Source organism: Bos grunniens, chromosome 11, assembly GCF_055505025.1.
Source record: "Bos grunniens cultivar Pamir isolate PY7600 chromosome 11, Bosgru_T2T1.0, whole genome shotgun sequence".
Taxonomy (NCBI): domain Eukaryota; kingdom Metazoa; phylum Chordata; class Mammalia; order Artiodactyla; family Bovidae; genus Bos; species Bos grunniens.
Window position 1 is genome coordinate 13,015,989 of NC_141175.1, and position 19,156 is coordinate 13,035,144.

General features: G+C 39.4%; 1 protein-coding gene across 27 annotated transcripts in view; it reads left to right on the top strand.

The window, feature by feature from the left end:
- Window positions 1-19,156, top strand: part of DENND1A (DENN domain containing 1A) — a 533,371-nt gene that overhangs the window by 271,814 nt on the left and 242,401 nt on the right. For all 27 annotated transcript variants that reach the window (XM_086325286.1, XM_086325292.1, XM_086325282.1 and 24 more), the window contains 2 exons: window positions 298-351; window positions 13,488-13,598. In XM_086325286.1, the coding sequence (XP_086181412.1) occupies window positions 298-351; window positions 13,488-13,598 (165 nt within the window). The remainder of the gene's footprint in view (window positions 1-297; window positions 352-13,487; window positions 13,599-19,156) is intronic.

Here is a 19,156-nt window from a genome sequence, read left to right on the forward strand (position 1 = left end):
AGCCTGAAAATGTCATATGAGAAATTAGCCTTTAACTTCTTTGAACTGTTCTTTTGTATTTCCTAAAGATGTTCCTCTCTCATGGAAAAGAACTCCATCTACTAAACGGTGATTTAATGTATCTGGCTTTAATCCAATATTATCCAAAGAAAATATTCCTTAGACTATTCTCTATGAGTGAAACGCTTATTTCTTTAGTTGAGTGAGGAATTATCTTCATATCATTTACCTGGTTTCTGAATGATGTGCTTGTTGCATACTTTTTCAGGAATAAATATTTTTTATCTTCCTTTACAGCATTCTTATTTTACTGTGCCTGATACCAGAGAACTTCCCAGCATCCCTGAGAATGTAAGTACTTGGGCAGATGTGAATTAAATTTTTATTCTTCATTTTTACTAATTTTGAAAGAAAATAAAGGGGTATATTTTCCTACTATAAAAACAATACATTATAAAAGCAAAACCATATAGAGAATATTTGAAAAATAAAGAAGTATAAAGACAAGAAATAATCATTATTCATACTTTGCAAATTACTCACCTATTAACATATTGGTGTCTCATTGTAGTCTTTTTAGAATGTATTATTTACATAGTTAGAATTACCTCTTATATAAGCATTTTGCCATTTCATTCATAATCATTTTTTTTGACTGCATAATATTCAATTTGCTGTGTTGTTTACTTAGCTATTTCTTTGCTGTTGTGAATTGAGTTGGTTTTACTTTTTCTTGTAAATAAAATGCTTTTGTATAAAGAACTTCTCGTACGAAGATCTCTTTATTAGGATCAGTTCAGTCGCTCAGTCGTGTCCAACTCTTTGCGACCCCATGAACTGCAGCACTCCAGGCCTCCCTGTCCATCACCAACTCCCGGAGTTCACCCAAACTCATGTCCATCGAGTCAGTGATGCCATCCAGCCGTCTCATCCTCTGTTGTCCCCTTCTCCTCCTGCCCCCAATCCCTCCCAGCAATGGAGTCTTTTCCAATGAGTCAACTCTTCGCATGAGGTGGCCAAAGTATTGGAGTTTCAGCTTCGGCATCATTCCTTCCAAAGAAACCCAGGACTGATCTCCTTTAGAATGGACTGGTTGGATCTCCTTGCAGTCCAAGGGACTCTCAAGAGTCTTCTCCAACACCACAGTTCAAAAGCATCAATTCTTCCACGCTCGGCTTTCTTCACAGTCCAACTCTCACATCCATACATGACCACTGGAAAAACCATAGCCTTGACTAGACGGACTTTTGTTGGCAAAGTTATGTCTCTGCTTTTTAATATGCCGTCTAGGTTGGTCATAACTTTCCTTCCAAGGAGTAAACGTCTTTTAATTTCATGGCTGCAATCACCATCTGCAGTGATTTTGGAGCCCCCAATATAAAGTCTGACGCTATTTCCACTGTTTCCCCATCTATTTGCCATGAAGTGATGGGACCAGATGCCATGATCTTAGTTTTCTGAATGTTGAGCTTTAAGCCAACTTTTTCACTCTCCACTTTCACTTTCATCAAGAGGCTTTTGAGTTCCTCTTCACTTTCTGCCATAAGGGTGGTGTCATCTGCATTTCTGAGGTTATTGATATTTCTCCCAGCAACCTTGATTCCAGCTTGTGCTTCTTCCAGCCCAGCGTTTCTCATGATGTACTCTGCATAGAAGTTAAATAAGCAGGGTGACAATATACAGCCTTGATGTACTCCTTTTCCTATTTGGAACCAGTCTTTTGTTCCATGTCCAATTCTAACTGTTGCTTCTGACCTGCATACAGATTTCTCAAGAGGCAAGTCAGGTGGTCTGGTATTCCCATCTCTTGAAGGATTTTCCACAGTTTATTGTGATCCACACAGTCAAAGGCTTCGGTATAGTCAATAAAGCAGAAATAGGTGTTTTTCTGGAACTTTCTTGCTTTTTCTATGAACCAGCGGATGTTGGCAATTTGATCTCTGGTTCCTCTACCTTTTCTAAAACCAGCCTGAACATCTGGAAGTTCACGGTTCACATATTGCTGAAGCCTGGCTTGGACAATTTTGAGCATTACTTTACTAGCATGTGAGATGAGTGCAATTGTGCGGTAGTTTGAGCATTCTTTGGCATTGCCTTTCTTTGGGATTGGAATGAAAACAGACCTTTTCCAGTCCTGTGGCCTCTGTTGAGTTTTCCAAATTTGCTGGCATATTGAGTACAGCACTTTCACAGCATCATCTTCCAGGATTTGAAATAGCTCAACTGGAGTTCCATCACTTCCACTAGCTTTGTTCGTAGTGATGCTTTCTAAGGCCCACTTGACTTCACATTCCAGGATATCTGGCTCTAGGTGAGTGATCACACCATCGTGATTATCTTGGTCGTGAAGATCTTTTTTTTTAATTAGGGTAGATATACTCAAGTAGAATTGTGCTCCTACTACATTTTTTAATTCACTTTTAAGAAAGTAAAGGATTTGTGGATAAAAGTGTAAGGACCCCCACCCCTGTCTCTTAAAAACGTAGCAATGAACTTGAGTCTGAGACAGCAGAGGGTAATATTTGCCCCCTGAACAAGCTGAATCACATAGCTAGTCTAGTCTTAAGACATATTTCAAAATATTTTACTTGAACTGTACATAGTACTATGTAGAGTTAAATACAGAATCACTACCACTAAGGCACTCAATTATTTTTTTAACTTGTGGCAAAATATACATAACATAAAATTTACTGTTTTAACCCTCTTTTAAATATATAATTTCATTGGTGAACACATTTACATTATTGTGCAAGTGTCACCAACATCCATCTCCAGAATTTTTTCATCTTTCCCAGCTGAAACCAACTCTTTAAACAACTCACTTCCCTTTTCCTCCCATCACCTGGCAACCACTATTCTGACTGTATGAATTTGACTACTCTAGGCACTTCATTTAAGGAGAGTCATATAATACTTGTCCTTTTGTGTTTGGTTTATTTCACTTAGCATAATGCATTTGTGGCTCATCCATGCTGTAGCATATCAGAATTTCCTTCTTTTTTAAGGCTGAATATTATTTCAAGAAGTGGTAGAATTGGAATTTAAACATTAATCTTTTTGATACTAGAAAATGAATTCTCATATACTTTGCTACCCTGTGAGCCCATAATTTAACCTTTTATCTCCCTCAAAATTCCATTGAAATGACAAAAGAACTATAAAATTAAGGAGAAAAATGTCCACTTAATGGCAGAAGGAGCCACCATGAACTAGAAAATTTGAGGAATTTCTGCAATTTAAAGGAGATGATTATTGAGCAGTCAATAAGGTATAGACAGTGAAGAAACCCCCCTCAAACTGGAAAAGTCCTATAGAAAGAGCAGAAACCAGGGATGTGACCTGGAACATTTATGAAAATTGATTATGTGCTAGATTGCACTGAAGAATTCAAAATAGGAAAACTCAGATTTTCACAGGCCACTGTCTTTTATTACAATGAAATAAAACTAGAAATTAAATATTCATCTACTTGATGGAATAGTTGGGTCACAGAGGGGAAGACATTGAAATTGGCTATTATTTAGATATTAATGATCATATCAAAATCTTTCCTTTTGGACCAGTCGGTTTTCTCTTGCCAATAGTGTAAGCTTTATTACAGGTGTTCTGGAAGCCAAGTAGGGTGGTAGCTTATAGAATATGAACATTTAGCATGTATACTTTAAGCACCTCTCCTATTTTTATTTAATTATTTATCCCCTGTGCTCAGCTGTACCTAGTGTTCCCAAGTCTTTCTGGTTACCAGAAAGTAAACATTTATCGCTCAGGAAGGGTGCCAAAAGGCTAGTTGACTAGCTGAGTGAGCTGGGAGAGGAGTATCTTGGGACTGAATACTCTTATTTTTATTGGCACTCTTCCCTTAGCCTTTAGAGGTCCTGGATGTCTCCAGTTCCTGAACTTTTCTAGAGTTCTGTGATGTGAGTTGGGCTGGATACTTGCTGCCCTCTGCCCTGGTCCCAGACTTTTCTGGGCTGCCAACTCAGTCTTCTCTAGTTTCTCAACCTTGATTGATACTCTTGATACCCTGGACCAGATCATTCTTTGTTGTTTAGGGTTGTCTTGTATGTTGCAGGGTGTTCAACAGCATCCCTGAGCTCTATCCATTGTAAGATGGTACCAACATCTCCACCTGTGATGACTGTGTCTCCAGACATTGCTAAAAGTTCACTGGGGCTGAATGACCCAGGTTAAGAACCATTTCTTTAATAACATCTGGCTTCCAAAAATTTTGACATCTCTCTTCCATTACTCTCTTTTCTCCTGTTCTTTGAGGTTTATGCCTCTCAAAATTATATCATTGTGACTTTTCCTGGCTGAGGGCTGATAGTTGCATGGTATCAGGAGAGAGAAAAGCAAATACATGTGTTAAATCCATGGAAATGCCCTCATGTTTTAACTATGCTTCACCTATTAATAGACATTTAGATTGTTTCTAATGTTCTGCTATTATAAATAATGTTATAATAGCAGTCATCGCCTAAGTTAAATTCATCTTTTAATTTTTTAATTTTAAGGACTGCGAATTCCTTAAGAACTGTAAGGTACCTGAAAGTCCTGGTAATTTCTCAATTTTCAAAACCACAATTGCTAAGATTAAAAATAGTGTAGGAAAAAAAACTTCATCTTTTTCTTAGCCCCACCTCCAATTCCTTTCCGCACTGTATGCCACCTCCCCTGCCCCCACCATTAAAAAAAAAAATTTGCATTCCCTCTGCTGATTTTGCCACTAATGAACCAATTCCCTGCATATGACCCATTGTCCTCTAAATCCTCCTTTGCAAACCAGTAAAAGGCTGGCCTTGTTTGTTTCTAAGCAGGAATAATAAAAACAATCTGCCAGCCTCCTAACATACATGGTTCCATTTAAATCCTTACAGCTACTCTGTGAGAGGTAGACGTGAGCCTCATTTTACATGTGGGGACCCAGGACTCACAGGCCTGAGGTTAGAGCCCAAGGTCTGCTTCCAAATGGGGTGTAGTGACCCGGGTTTGTAAGGAACCAAAGCATTTTGTTTCCATTATACCCCCCTGCCTCCGTATGGTTGACTTTTGATATTTATGAGGAAAAAGGAAAAGAAATGGTTTTTCCTATTTCAAGTATGAAATGAAGCAGGAAAGCTTTTCCTCTAAGGAGAATCTGAACTTATGTAGGACCAATTTGTGTGATTTTTGACATAGACTCACTGTTGAGCTCTAGCCATGTTGAAATTTGCATTTTACTCTCTTGGTGATTTTTCAAGGATTAATTTAAAATGACTAAATTGCTGCATTGCAAATTGAAACAAGCAATAACGAAGGAGTTGTTAATATGATGTAGTCTGCTGGTGGAAAGAACATGAGTTTTGGAGACAGCCAAACACTGGGCTGTACCACTCTGGGGATTTTGAGATACTTATATTCTCTAGCGTCCTCGTCTAATAAAGCAAAATGGGAGGAACAAATGAAGTATTACATGTAAAGTTCCAAGTTCAATGCCTGGTGCAACAGAGATACTGCTTTTGATGATCCTTCCTTTCCCTTCATCCTTTGGCTCTCTTTTAATTCTAGCCTTAACCTCTCTTGAGTTGCTGTGGAGGGCTAGGTGCATTACTTCTTGGAGCTTGTCTTGTCTCGGTTTTTGCTGACATTACTGGCTGTGAAGATCAACACTTCTCATGGAGTGTATGTTTGGCTACGAAAGCCTCTTAGCACCCACTGTTGACTGGAAATGGTACAAGGAATGGAGTCCAGGACACTCGTGCCTGTCATGTGGAAGGTGTTGTGTATACTATATGTTTGTCTCCTCTTACGAACATACTGAACTAAGAGAACAAGAAACGGGTAAAAGGATGGGGGTATGAAACTTGATTCTGTCACCAGATAATCCTATTCTTTGGACGATTTCAGGGAAGGATTAACATGAGAGACAAAGGAGGTAGTACTGGTTGAACACCCACCATGGATCAGATCAGGTACTATTAATATTTGTTATATCATGACATCTTCACAGCCACCTTACAGTGTGGTTGTTATCCCTATTCTGCAGAGGAAACGAAGCCCAGAGATGTAAAGTAACTTGCCCCTAGCCACCCAGCCAGTCACATTTGGGTCAGTCTGATTCTAGCACCGAGATGCTGCTGGGTCCTGGCCCTCCACTGCATGGCTCCCAGTACCTTCCTAAGAAATCATTCATCCTAAGTGTAAATTATATAATTAATCGTGTGACTATGTGTTTAGTTTCTGCTTCCATATGGACAGGGGTCAGTATTTTTTCAGCAGTGAATCTCCGTTATTAACACTGTACCTAAAACAGAGTAGATATTCAGTGTACATTTATGAAATGATTGAATGAATGAGCAATGCAGTCACTCTCAGGAGAAGGAAAAATAACAGTTCCTTTCACTTGGCTTTTGGGCCAGTGAGTCTGCAAGATGTTAATGAAAAGCAAATGTAGAAAATTAATTCTTTCCATTTTCAGATCCCTGTTGAAGTTAATTCTCATTATTTCTTCAGTTTCTGTGTAAAAATATTTTCTTCCTTTTCACTGAAAAACTATCACTATGTAATTGCTCTTCAGGGTTTTTTCTGTCTATCAAGCTAACACATGTAGGAGTGAATTTTATACAGGCAGTAATTAAATGAGCATAAATTTTTATAAATTTTAAACGGTTGACCTGCGTTTTTTAAAAAGTCACAGATCACAAACAAATACGTATTAATAATTACTTTTTAAACTGGCTGTATAAGGGATTTTTTTAGTGGCCAGGTTTTGAAGTTTACTTTTGATTAATGGATAATCATATAGACCTTGTTTTAGAATATTAAACAAACCTGTCTTGATTATCTGGCCTGTGTCATTCCAAGTGGTTAATGATGCGAGGAAAGCATTTAAAATGGACAGTTACATATAACATTGGCCAGACTCCGCTTTGTCAAAAGATGCACCATGATATAGAAAAGATTTATGAACTCGTTGTGACTTTCAAAAATAAACAAAGTTGAGGTGGTAGTAGGAGACCTATTATCAAGTCCTGAGATTATAGAGAATTCCATTGTTGCTATTAAGAGTTGTCAGGTAATTGTTTATTCTAATGGTTTTTCCATTCACACAGAGGGATAAAGTTGACCTCTGGGTAAACTCTGCTTTCTTTCCTATAATATACTTCTCTGACTTGATTGCTTATGTGAGTGTGTGGGATTCTTTCTCAAACTGATTATTTTAGAATCCAAATTTATAATTCCTTTTTAAGAATCCTACACAACTAAAGTAACCTAAATTCTTTTTTAAAAATTGAGGATTTTAAAGATTTACATTATGGTAAAATAATCTGAGCAGGAGCTGTTTCAGGAAATAAGTTCCCTGGGCAAAACCAGCTTCTTGAACTGTCTCTTCCAGACATAGTACAGTAAGTCTTTATCATCTATACTGTGTATGAAGCTGAGAGTGACAAAGACTAATAAAATGACAGACCGTGGGGCGGACTAGCATCTGTTTCAAAGGCTCCAAGGAGTACCCAGCTTAGAGTCTGTTCTTTGGTTTGGGGATTATCTCATTTCCCTAAGGTACTGAACCTAAGACGCTTTTTCTCTAAGCTCCACTGTATCCCCTTCCATCCTGAGGCTCATTGCACCCACCCCCCATTCCCCACCCCTGATCACCACACCCATCCCCACCTGCTTCCTCACCCGGGGCGTGGATCACAGTGAGCCTGAAGTCCCCAGCCACCTGGATTGGTACTGCAACCAGCAGGGACAGCTAGCAGGCAGCAGCCATTATGGGGCTTCTCCTGGGGGAAATGGTGTTCTGCCAGGTGTCTTCCTCTCTTCTTTGTCTGGATTTAGAGCCACAGAGAGTTAGAGCTGGAAGGGTTCTTCGCCGCTGTTGCTTTGTGGAGATGAAAAGCCTGGAGAGTCTAAGGAACTTGTGCAGCACATGCCTCTTTTGAAGCTTAACTTCCAGGCTGCTCTGTCTCTGTTAACCAGAGACCTTCCTCAGAACTGAGCCCCATTCAGCCTGGGAAGTGGTCAACTTTGTGTCCCTGCTTCTTAACCCTATATATTGGGCCCATTTAATAAACGCTAGACATAAAGGAGGATGCTCAGAGGCACATAACTATATGCAACTGAAATAATGCTTAAACTCCATGAATATAAAAGGACTGTTCTTCCTTAAGCCTAAAAAACATACTGGCACTGAGAAGACTCAGCCCTTTTGAGCATAGACACTGGGAAGCAGTCCCTCTAAGCAAGGTTTTCCTTTTCTAGAAGATGAGTCACATGGAAGAGTAATTATCAGGGAATAAAGGAGGTGGTTGTTCCCTGATAATTGATAATTGGCTTAGCCATGATGACATTATAACCCAGGACACTAGGCCCAAGACTAGGGGTACACTTTGTTTGACAGCATTGGTGGTTCTTTAGAAGGACAGTTGATTCTTCATCAAAAGGCTGGACTTTCCCTTAAAAAAAAACTTGTCAGGCAAGTGGACAGATGTGGAGCACAGGAACCTGGAATTCAGGGGCTTGTCCCAGATCCTGCCAACCCCCTCTCAAGTCTAACCATTATCAAGTCCTGGATTCCAGTTTACAGAGATCTGTGACATCCATATGCAAAGTTTTTATTTGAATAACTTGTTTTATTCATTCTCTCCCTGAATATGGCAGTAGCACCTGTTAGCTGCTTGCCCCCTCCTGTACATCCTCCACAGGACCTCTAGGGAGATTCTTCTGCAGCACAGATATGCTTATGTCCTAATCCTTCCGCAGCTCCCTGTTAGCTGTGAGGAAAGTCTAGGCTCCCATAGGCTCTGAACCCAGCTTCTCTACCCCAGCACATTCCCTGCCCTGCATCCTGCCCTTCACTCCACTGACCTGCGTAGAGCCGCTCTCTCCCTCTTGCCTCTGGCTGGAACATGCTTCTCCCGCGTGCCCTGAGTGAACCCCTTGTTGGAGGCCTAGAGCAAGTGTCTTCTCCTATGTCAAGTCTTCCCCAGCCTTCACCTCATATCCATCTGGCAGAGCTGAATCTTCCCTTCTCAGCCAGCTGTGGAGCATGTTTAGCCAGCATCAGAGTTCTAAGCCTGGCATGCTGCAGTCCATGGGGTTGCAAAGAGTCGGACATGACTGAGCGACTGAACTGACAGTTCTTGGCATACCAGGTTTCTGGGTCCAGTGCCACTTGTGGAAAGTGGGGATCATGTTTAGTTAATCTCTGTGGGCACAGCTCCCAGGGTTTACTAAGCACTTAGTAGGAGTCATCAGTATTTGTTGACTAGCTGATTATAGGAGACAGAAGTGGAAGACTGAAGACTTAATTCCACTGAAGCCAAGTGCTGGGAGAAAGTGGCATACCTGTGTATTTTATACACAGGTATAAAATACCTGTGTATTTTATAAATACAAGCTCACAATATGTTCTGGCTGCAGTCCTGACACAGGACTACTTGCCACGGAAGCCTTCTTTTCTTATTCCACACTCCCTATACTGTGTTCTTACCTATCCGAGAAATATGGTTGATCTAGCTGTGACATGTGCACCTGCCTCTGTGTACAGTTCTCCTTACCCCCTGCCCTAGTTACTTGACGAACAAACTGCCTATTTCTTTACATTTTAAATAATGTAGCTTCAGATGGCTTTTAAAGCTACCTTGCCTGGTTTTGTGAGTCTCCAATGTCAATTCTTTTCCTGTGGGCCCTTCATCATGACTAAGTAATTGATCACTTCATCCAATTCAGACCGAGGTTTTCTGAAGTCAAGTGCTGCATTCTTCCTAACACACCATCCAAGCCCTCGTGTTTCTCTTACACCTCCCTGCTCACACCTGAGCTAATGAGCCGTAGTCTTCAGTCAGTGGCTTTCTCCACTCATTGATTCCCTCTTTCATCAAACTGCTAGATTATGGGATATGTCATTTCACCCAAAGGGATGTCAGTCTGGTGGCAAAAACATACTTGTAACTGAGTGATTATATGATAGAGACAGATTGTCATGGAAGCACAAAGGGCAGCTTGAAAAATGAGGAGTTGAGGAAACCTTTCAGGAGGAGGTGACATTTGAGCTGGGTCTTGAAAAGTAAATGGGTGTCCTTAAGGAAGGGAAAAGCATTCCAGGTGGAGGAAGCAATGGAAGTAAAGGCCTAGGGGTGTGAAAAGCATGACAGGTTTGAGAAATTGAGGGTTGCTGTAGCTTAAGCCACCAGATGCTTAAAGGCAGGGGGAAGGAGGCCCCTCTCTCTGAGGGGTTTTCTTCTGAGATGAGGCTTGGTGGGAACCGCAAGGGCTCCCTCCAGGTGTTCCCAAGGTCTGCTCTGCCCCACAGGTGCTCCCAGGGCTGAGCGAGGTTCCCAGGGCTGTGGCCAATCCCACCCACTCCCCACTGCTGAGGCGGGTGGTGTCCCAGAAGGAAAGAGGCAGGGAGGAAGCAGATAAGAAAGACAGCTTCTGTTTAGACACAAATATCTTGGTAATCAGCACAGATGGGATGAGAAATACCAAAAAAAGTACATGACAGTTTAGAGAGAATTTGGTTAAATGTTACATATTTTTAACATACCTGTGTAGAGTTTTTGGAACAAGCACCTGAATCCTTCAGAACCTGATTGGGTTGGGGGTTATGCCTCAACCAAGTGGTGTTTTTATTTCAGAAATGTTCCCTTCCCCATCCACAAAAGTATCCTTGTGATTTTTTTTTCTCCCACCAAAATAAGGCACAGGATTTGTCTCTGACGCTGTGTCTCCCTATTTGGACGGCAAGCTGTGTAACATATTTCTACCCAGCGTGAAGCTTCTTGGCAGACTCTTGAGGCCACGTTTTGGTGGCTTCAGAGTTATCTTTGGATCTGTCAAAAGTGCTAATGGGCTTTCTGGCCTTCTTTAAGCTCCTCATTTCTATTTTCTTTTTACTTCCATCCTCTCCTAAAAGAAAAATGCATGTAATTCATCAGCAGTTAAGCTTTTGACTGAAATGCTCAGCTGAGGGCCTTGTATTTTGTTTGCGAGAATAGCTCTGCCGTGTCACTCTTCAGAACAAACCCTACCCTGGCTTCATTAGCTCAGCACTCCTCAGTCCACTGGGCAAGAGATACACTTGTTGACCAATTCCAACTGGCTTTCTTGCTTATTTTGTTTTTCAAGTTTGTTAAGAGGCAAATTGCTATGGTGGTTAGAGCCAGAGTTTGGGGTTCAGGAAACTTGGTTTGGAAGCTTGGCCCTTTCTAGCTGGGTGACCTTTGGAAGACTGTTTAACCTTCCTGAGCCTCAGTTTTCCCATCTATAAAATGGAGATGATAATGCCTTTCTCAGGGTTGTTGAGAAGATTAGAGAGAAAATAGGTAAAGTACCTATTGTCTGGCACATAAGGATTACTCAGTAAATAGAATAACAGTTTTTAACAAAAACACTTTTTCTTTGGCCATACTTTGATCCTGCATTGTTCTGTCCAAATATAGATTTTTATCCACTATTTTTAGTGGTGTATAAAGAAAAAAAAAACAATGTAATTTGAGGAAATTCAGGGAGATAGTGATGGACAAAGAAGCCTGGTGTGCTGCAGTTTATGGGGTCACAAAGAGTTGGACACAACTTAGTGACTGAACAACAGCAACAGTAAAGAAAAAAAGCACAGATTTAGAGACAAACCTACCCAAGACTGAACAATGCCTTATCCACTTACTGTATGACCTTGGTCAAGTTACTCCTCTGTACCTCTGTTTTCTTATCTGTATGTAGAGATGATAATAAAACTTCCCAGGTGGCTCAGTGGTAATGAATCTGCCTCCCAGTGCAGGGGCCGCACAATATGTGGGTTTGATCCCTGGATCAGAAAGATCTCCTGGAAGAGGAAATGGCAACCCACTCCAGTATTCTTGCCTGGGAAATCCCATGGACAGAGGAGCCTGGCAGGCTAGAGCCCGTAGGGTCACAAAGAGTCAGACATGTCTGGATACACACACGCAGAAGAGATATTTGTCCAAGGAGTGGCTTCAAGATGAGTGAAATAATATATGTAAAGCATTGTATGTTGTGGATGTTTAAAAGTATTTAAGAGGGACAGTGTAATATAAGAGAAAGTATATGGGCTATGGTGTTGCATTGGGGTCCAGTAGTAACTTGAGCAGTTACTACTCTCTCCCAGACTTAATTTATCTATATGTTGGAAAGAATAATACCTCATTGGGTTTTTGTGAAGAGTGCTTAAAATTACACCGCCAAGAGTACCTGGTCCAGTGCCTGGTATTTGGTAGGTAGTCAGTATGGGGACCTGTTAATTCACGCATGCTTTATTTACAAAGGTCAATAGTTAAACTGGTACTCAAATCAAACAATCATAAATCATAAGATAAGTGCCCATTCTTATTCCCAACCCATAATATTGTTGAAAAGCACTTTATGCTATTTTGCATATAAAATCCACCTGGTTTACTTGAATTTATGGGTTATGGATCTTTCATCATTATAAACTGCAACCCCTGGCAATAGTGTTCCTTCCCTCTCCAACCCCTTTCATTTTCAGAGGATTATATTGTATGGCATTGAAAACCCGTAACACTAAAGAAATTAGCATATTCATGTGTATTATTAAAGTCAGGTGGGTATAGAAAGGGTTGCAGAAATGAAACACATTACTTTTTTTTCTGAAATCTGCAGAGTACCAATCTATAGTACTAATTAAAGGAATGAAGCCCAGGCTACAGACAAAAGCTAGTTTAAAACACTGCGTTGTCACAACTTGCTGCTGCTTGTTTTCAATGGTTTTTCCCGTCTTTTGAGTGAAATACCTGGAAATTGTAGATCTTGAAAATTGCTTTACTTCCAGCTGAGCCGTTTTAGAGAATGTAAACTGTGGAGAAGGGGGACCCCAGCAGCGATGACTGGAGAGGAGCATGCCCGGCCTTTGCGGGGGGAGCCTGTTGGACAAAAACAGGCTGTATGCCAGAAGCATTTTGGTCCCTGGGTACTTTCTTTTGCTTATACATATGGCATGGTGCATTGGGAAAGTTCTAGGACCTCGCATTAGAGCTGTGAAGTGAAGTCGCTCAGTCGTGTCCGACTCTTTGCGACCCCATGGGCTGTAGCCTACCATGCTCCTCTGTCCATGGGATTTTCCAGGCCATAGTCCTGGAGTGGATTGCCATTTCCTTCCTGTCTTTACCAGTCATTAGGTTTTTTGATCTCGGTACCTCTCTCTTGCCTTGATTTCCTCATTTGTGAGATTGCAGACTTCTTGTCCTGCTCACCTTTCAGAACTGAAAGTGTTGCCTGTGACCTCACGTTGTAGACTGTAATCACCATTCAGAGGTGTGGTTGCTCAGACTACTTCATCTCTAAATTCTGTTCCAACTTCACGTTTCATGATTTACATGTGACTGAGATCTGGTCTTCCAGGGAGAAAGACTAGGACAGGGGAAGAGGGAAGTATACTTTCTGATTATTAGATTCTGTTAGATACTGTTTCTAATAAGAACAAAGAAAATAAGCCACAAACCTCCCCTTCTTCTTTCTCCTAGAGAAATCTGACAGAATATTTTGTGGCTGTGGATGTAAACAACATGTTACATCTGTATGCCAGTATGCTGTACGAACGCCGGATACTCATCATTTGCAGCAAACTCAGCACTGTGAGTAGACAGTCTTGAAACGGGCTGTTTAATTTCATTTTAATTGAAAGATGTATCAGAAAGATTAAACAAAACTTTAGAAATCATCCACAATCCTCTCAGATAATAGCATGTCATTTTTATTAATTATTCATGTCCCTTTACAGTGTCAATGCACATTTGATTTATTCTTGTAGCTTAACAATCAGTTATAGTTTCCTGTTTGATTGTGTGTGATGAACACTTTAAGTATTTCCATATAAGCTTTTGTTATTGTCATTTTTGAGATGTCTCTGTCATATTCCATTATACTGATGTGTCATCGTTTGCTAAATCTTTCTTCTCTTGAGGGCCATTTAGGTTGTTCATAGTTTAATCCTTTCTTAGGTAACACTGCAGTGAACATCTTTTGGCTTCATTTGACTAATACAATTCATATTCTAAAAATTGGGACCACCAAGTCAAAGGACAGATAGGTGCTGTGCCTTATGGATGCCAAATTGCTTCCCAAACAGGCTTTTTTATTGTGGAGGTTGCCAGTTGTGGATGAGTGTACCATTTGCACTGCATCCTTGCCAGAGTTGTATGTGTGCTTGTGGACATGTGCTTTAATTTTCCTAACAAAATAGCATAAAATGGTATTGCAGGTTTGATTTATTTTTAATTTTTTTAGTTAGAAGTAACTGAATATTTTTCATGCATTTTTTTTCCTATTTTCATTTTGTTAATATCTTTTTCCATTTATCTTATAGGGTTCTTGAGTTAAAAATTGGGATGAACTCTTTTTTTATTATAATAACTTTCACTATATAATACAAATTTTTTCATATTCTTTTTATATTAGTTTTTTAATTTGCTAAGTATAAGAGTTTGTCTTTTTCCCAGTACCTGTTATGAAAATTCTCCAACATAGAAAAATTGAAATCAGTTTGCAGTGAACACCTGCATAATTTCATCTAGATTCTGCCATTTAACAGATTACTATGCTTCCTTTGGCACATATTTATCTATTCCTCATACCATTCTTCAAGCCATCTTATTTTTTGATGTATTTCAAAGTAAATCACAAACATCATTATGCTTCCCCCAAATGAGTATGTTTGTTAACTAAAATTTATTGTGTTTACAGTTTTTTTTTTTTGAGGTAAAATTTATATAAAGAAATCGACTGTTAGAAAGGGTAGAAAGACCTTATTGTGGAAATTTCCCTATTGAAGGACCTATGGAAAGAATCATAGGCCTCTGATTTACCTATGTGTTTAGCTATGAATTCAAGGCACCTAATAAATGCAAACTAGTGAGACCATTAGAATTTTCCTTATGGCTTTCATTGTAATTTTATTATTTTATTTTTTTGGTATTGTTTGCTTGTCAGGTATGCACATTTTTTTAATTGCCTGTTGGGTGCTAGGCTTATAGCACTAGTAGGTGATAGAAGCATGGCCCTTGCCCTCAAGGGAAAACAGCCCATAATAGACCTCTTCCTTTGTTTTGCACTTTATTTTGGACTGTAAATGTAGTTCATAATCTCAGGGCCTGAACACCAGACTGAGTTTCAGAATGAGAGTATTGCCAATCATTACCTCCTGATGAGACTGAATAGATTGAGTACATTTGAAAGAGTCTAGTCCATAACCAGTTACTATTGCTTTGAACTATTAAACTTGAAAGAGTCTAGTCCATAACCAGTTGCTATTGCTTTAAACTATTAAGCTTAAGTGTAACAAAAATAGGACATCATAACAGTGGAATTGAATTCTCTATGATATTACCATAGTATTTTTGATCCCTTAGTATGTGCCAGGCACTGTGCTAAGCCCTTTCCATCTATTAACTCATTTAATTGTCATACAACAGTTTGTAGTATGTTCTGTTATTTCTCAGTCTTAGAGATAAGTAAGAATGTACCTTTTGTGTGATACTATTTAGATAAATGTAGTGGATTAAACACGCAGTTATTTCTGCTCCTTCCCAAAACTAAAATGAAATAAAGAAGTAAATTAGCAAGCAAAATGAGCAAATGCAGCAGAAGTTTTAGGTATTAAGAAAATTCTTTACTCATTTTATGCCAATATTCAAAAACTAAGGTGAAATGAACAGAAAAATATAATTTACCAAAATTGAATTAAGAATAAATATAAAAATTGAATTTCCTATTTCTTCTTAATAAAAATTGAATAGGTCATTCAATTTATAGAAATTTAATCTATACATAAAAAATTTTTTTCCAAAACACTCAGCCCAGATGGTTTTACAAGTATGTTTTATCACAGGTAATTTCAATCTTAGACAAACTTCTTAAGAGTCAAGAAAAAAGAAAGAACACATCCCAGCTTTTCTTGTGACACTTGTATAATTTTGACATTCAGCTGCATGAAAAGACACACACAAAAGAGAACTTATCAGCCAATCTTACTCATTAACATAACTGTAGAAATCTCAATCTAAACAGTAGCAAATACATAACAAATATAATTCATAGTAACTGACTTGATTTTATTCCAGAAATGTAAGCCTGGTAATACTAGAAAATCTATTATTATAACTCACAATGTTAACTTATTGCAAGGGGAAATTCATATGTTGATAAATGAATATTCAGTAGAGAAAAAGCATGACCATGTTCATGAATAGCAAGACTCATTATATTGAAGGCATCATTTCACTCCAAAATGATGTATATTGTAGATTGCATACATTTCTATTCAAAATCCCAGTAGGATTTTACATAGTACTTGGCAAACTGATTATGAAACTAATGTGGAAAGCCAAAGGAAGAGCCAAGACATATTTGAAGAAAAAGAATTGTTGGTAAAGCTTGCTTTGTGCTTAGTCGCTCAGTCATGTCCAACTCTTTGGGACCCCATAGACTGTAGCTCACCAGGCTCCTCTGTCCATGGGGATTCTCTAGACAAGAGAGTCTCAACCCACTTGAGTGCGTTGCCATGCCCTCCTCCAGGGGATCTTCCCAACTCAGGGATTGAACCCAGGTTTCCCTCATTGCAGGCAGATTCTTTACCGTCTGAGCCACCAGGGAAGCCCAAAGCTTGCTTTACCAGACATCAAGACTTTATATGGAGCTATGGTAATTAAGATACTACTAATGGCATGTGCCTGTGTGCATGCTCAATCTTGTCCAACTCTTTGTGACCCCATGGACTGTAGCCCAACAGGCTCCTCTGTCCATGGGATTTGTAGGCAAGAATACTGGAGTGAGTTGTCATTCCGTTCCCCAGGGGATCGTCCCAATCCAGGGACTGAACCCCAGTCTCTTGCATCTCCTGCACTGGCAGGTGGATTTTTTACCACTAGCTGTCACCTGGGGAGTAATGGTGTAAGGATACACAAATAGACTGGTAGAATGGAATAGAAATTGCAGAAACAGATCACATGGTGTGGGTTCTTCATATACTGCAGAGGTAGCATTGTAAAATCTGGGGGAAAGGATGGACTTTTCAATAACTGATTATCCACACAGGAAAGGTAATTTATGTCTTATACAACATGCAAAACTGAATTCCAAATAGATCAAGGCAAAATTTTAAAACTGTTAGAAGACAAAATAGGAGTAGATCTGTGATCTTGGAATAGAAATGGATTCAGTTAAATAATTCAAATTATGCATTGTATAAAGAGAAAGGTTAAAATTGTGAATTTTTGTCATTAAAAAATACCATTCAAAGAATGGAAAGACAAGTCACAAGCTGAGGTGAGATATTTGCTATATATAAAAGTGACAAAAGATTAACATCTGGAATATATGAAAAACTACACTAAAAAAAGCAGAAGACAAATCTATCAATAGAAACATTGGCTAAAAGCACAAATGGACATTTCACAGAAAAAACACAAATGACTAATAAATATATGGAAAGATGCTCAACCACATTAATCGCAGAAAAGCAAATTAAAACTACAGTGATTAAAACACTAGGTTTGCAAAAATTAGGTGTCTGATAAAGCCAAGTGTTATGTTGCAGATGTACTAGAGAATTTCATGTACTACGCTTTGAAGAGTATGTGGTACAGAAGTATTTGCATATGCCCCAAACTGAGCAGTTCCACTCTTGGGCAGAATTGGTGGGGGCGGGGGGGACTGTATGCACATACCTACACACTGTTTTTGATCATGTAATAGTGGGATACATGTGCAGCCACGTTCATAGCATAGTGTTTTGTTTTATAAATCCGGCCCCCATAACCATCAACAGAGAACTCATAAATTGTTGCATAGTTGTACAGTAGAATACTGTGTAAGTGAAGATGAACTCCACTGTCAATATGATTGGGCCTCTCGTGCAGAATTCTGCGGAAAAGAAACAAGCTACAAAAGAATATCAAATATGATTTCATTAATATAAAGTTCAAGTAAGAAAAACTAAATGTCATATTATTTAAGGATGCATATACAAGGAGGGGCAATTATTAATACAAAATATAGGTAGTAGTTTCCTCAGAGAGAGTGAAAGGAGTACAGTTGGGAGGAGGCGTACATGTGACATCAGAAATATTGTTTTCTGTCTTGAGCTAGGTTAGGGATCAGCAAACATTTTTAAAGGGGCCAGTAGTAAATATGGTCTTTGATGCAATTACTGGACTCAAGGGCTTCACAGGTGGCGCTAGTGGTAAAGAACCCGCCTGCCAGTTCAGGAGACATAAGAGACGTGGGTTCAATCCCTGAGTTGGGAAGATCCCCTGGAGGAGGAAATGGCAACCCACTCCAGTATCTTTGCCTGGAGAAGCCCATGGACAGAGAAGCCTAGTGGGCTCCAGTCCATGGGGTCGCAAAGAGTCAGACACAGCTGAAGGGACTTAACATGCGCACAGCACGACGTCGTCGTTTACAGTCAGTAAACTAGTGAGAGTGACTCTTCTAAGAAGCTGTATTTACAAAAGTAGAAAGCACACCAAACTTAGCCTTTGGGCTGTAGTTGGCCAACTCTAAACAGGTGCTGGGTTTTGGAGTCTTAATTTTTTCTCTTTTAAATGTTGCTTATATGGTATATGTGCTTTTATATGTATATATATTTCAGAATTCTTTAAAAGTTTAAAAAGCAATATTATCCCCATTTTACAGAATGACCCATTCACTCAGAGACAGGGGTTAACTTGCCTAAGGCCACATGGTAGTCATAGAAGAAACAGGCACATAGGTCATTATGATGTAGTGTCAGGGGAAGGGAGGTTTTGGCTTCAGGAATTCTTTGAAAGTTAAAAAGTCCTTTTTATCATGAAATTTTACAATACAGAGATAGAGACAAAGTCATTGTATAAACATTAAGAATCAGACTTGCACAAGATTTCACAGTGGCAGTTCTAGAAATGAGAAGATAGTGAAGCAGTGCCTAAACTTCTAAGGGAAAAATATTTCTTACCTAAAATTCCATCTTTATCTAATGAAAGTGCTCAGGAGAGAGTGGTGCCAGCCCCTACCACACCTGTCAACCTGTGGTAGCTAGTCCTCCACTCACCTTCTCTGTTGTGGATGAACTGTCCATTCTCTCCAGGCCAACCATTCCATGTGTCCACCTGACTTCATTCAGCAAATAGCTTTTGTGGCACTGCCATAGGTACTGGTA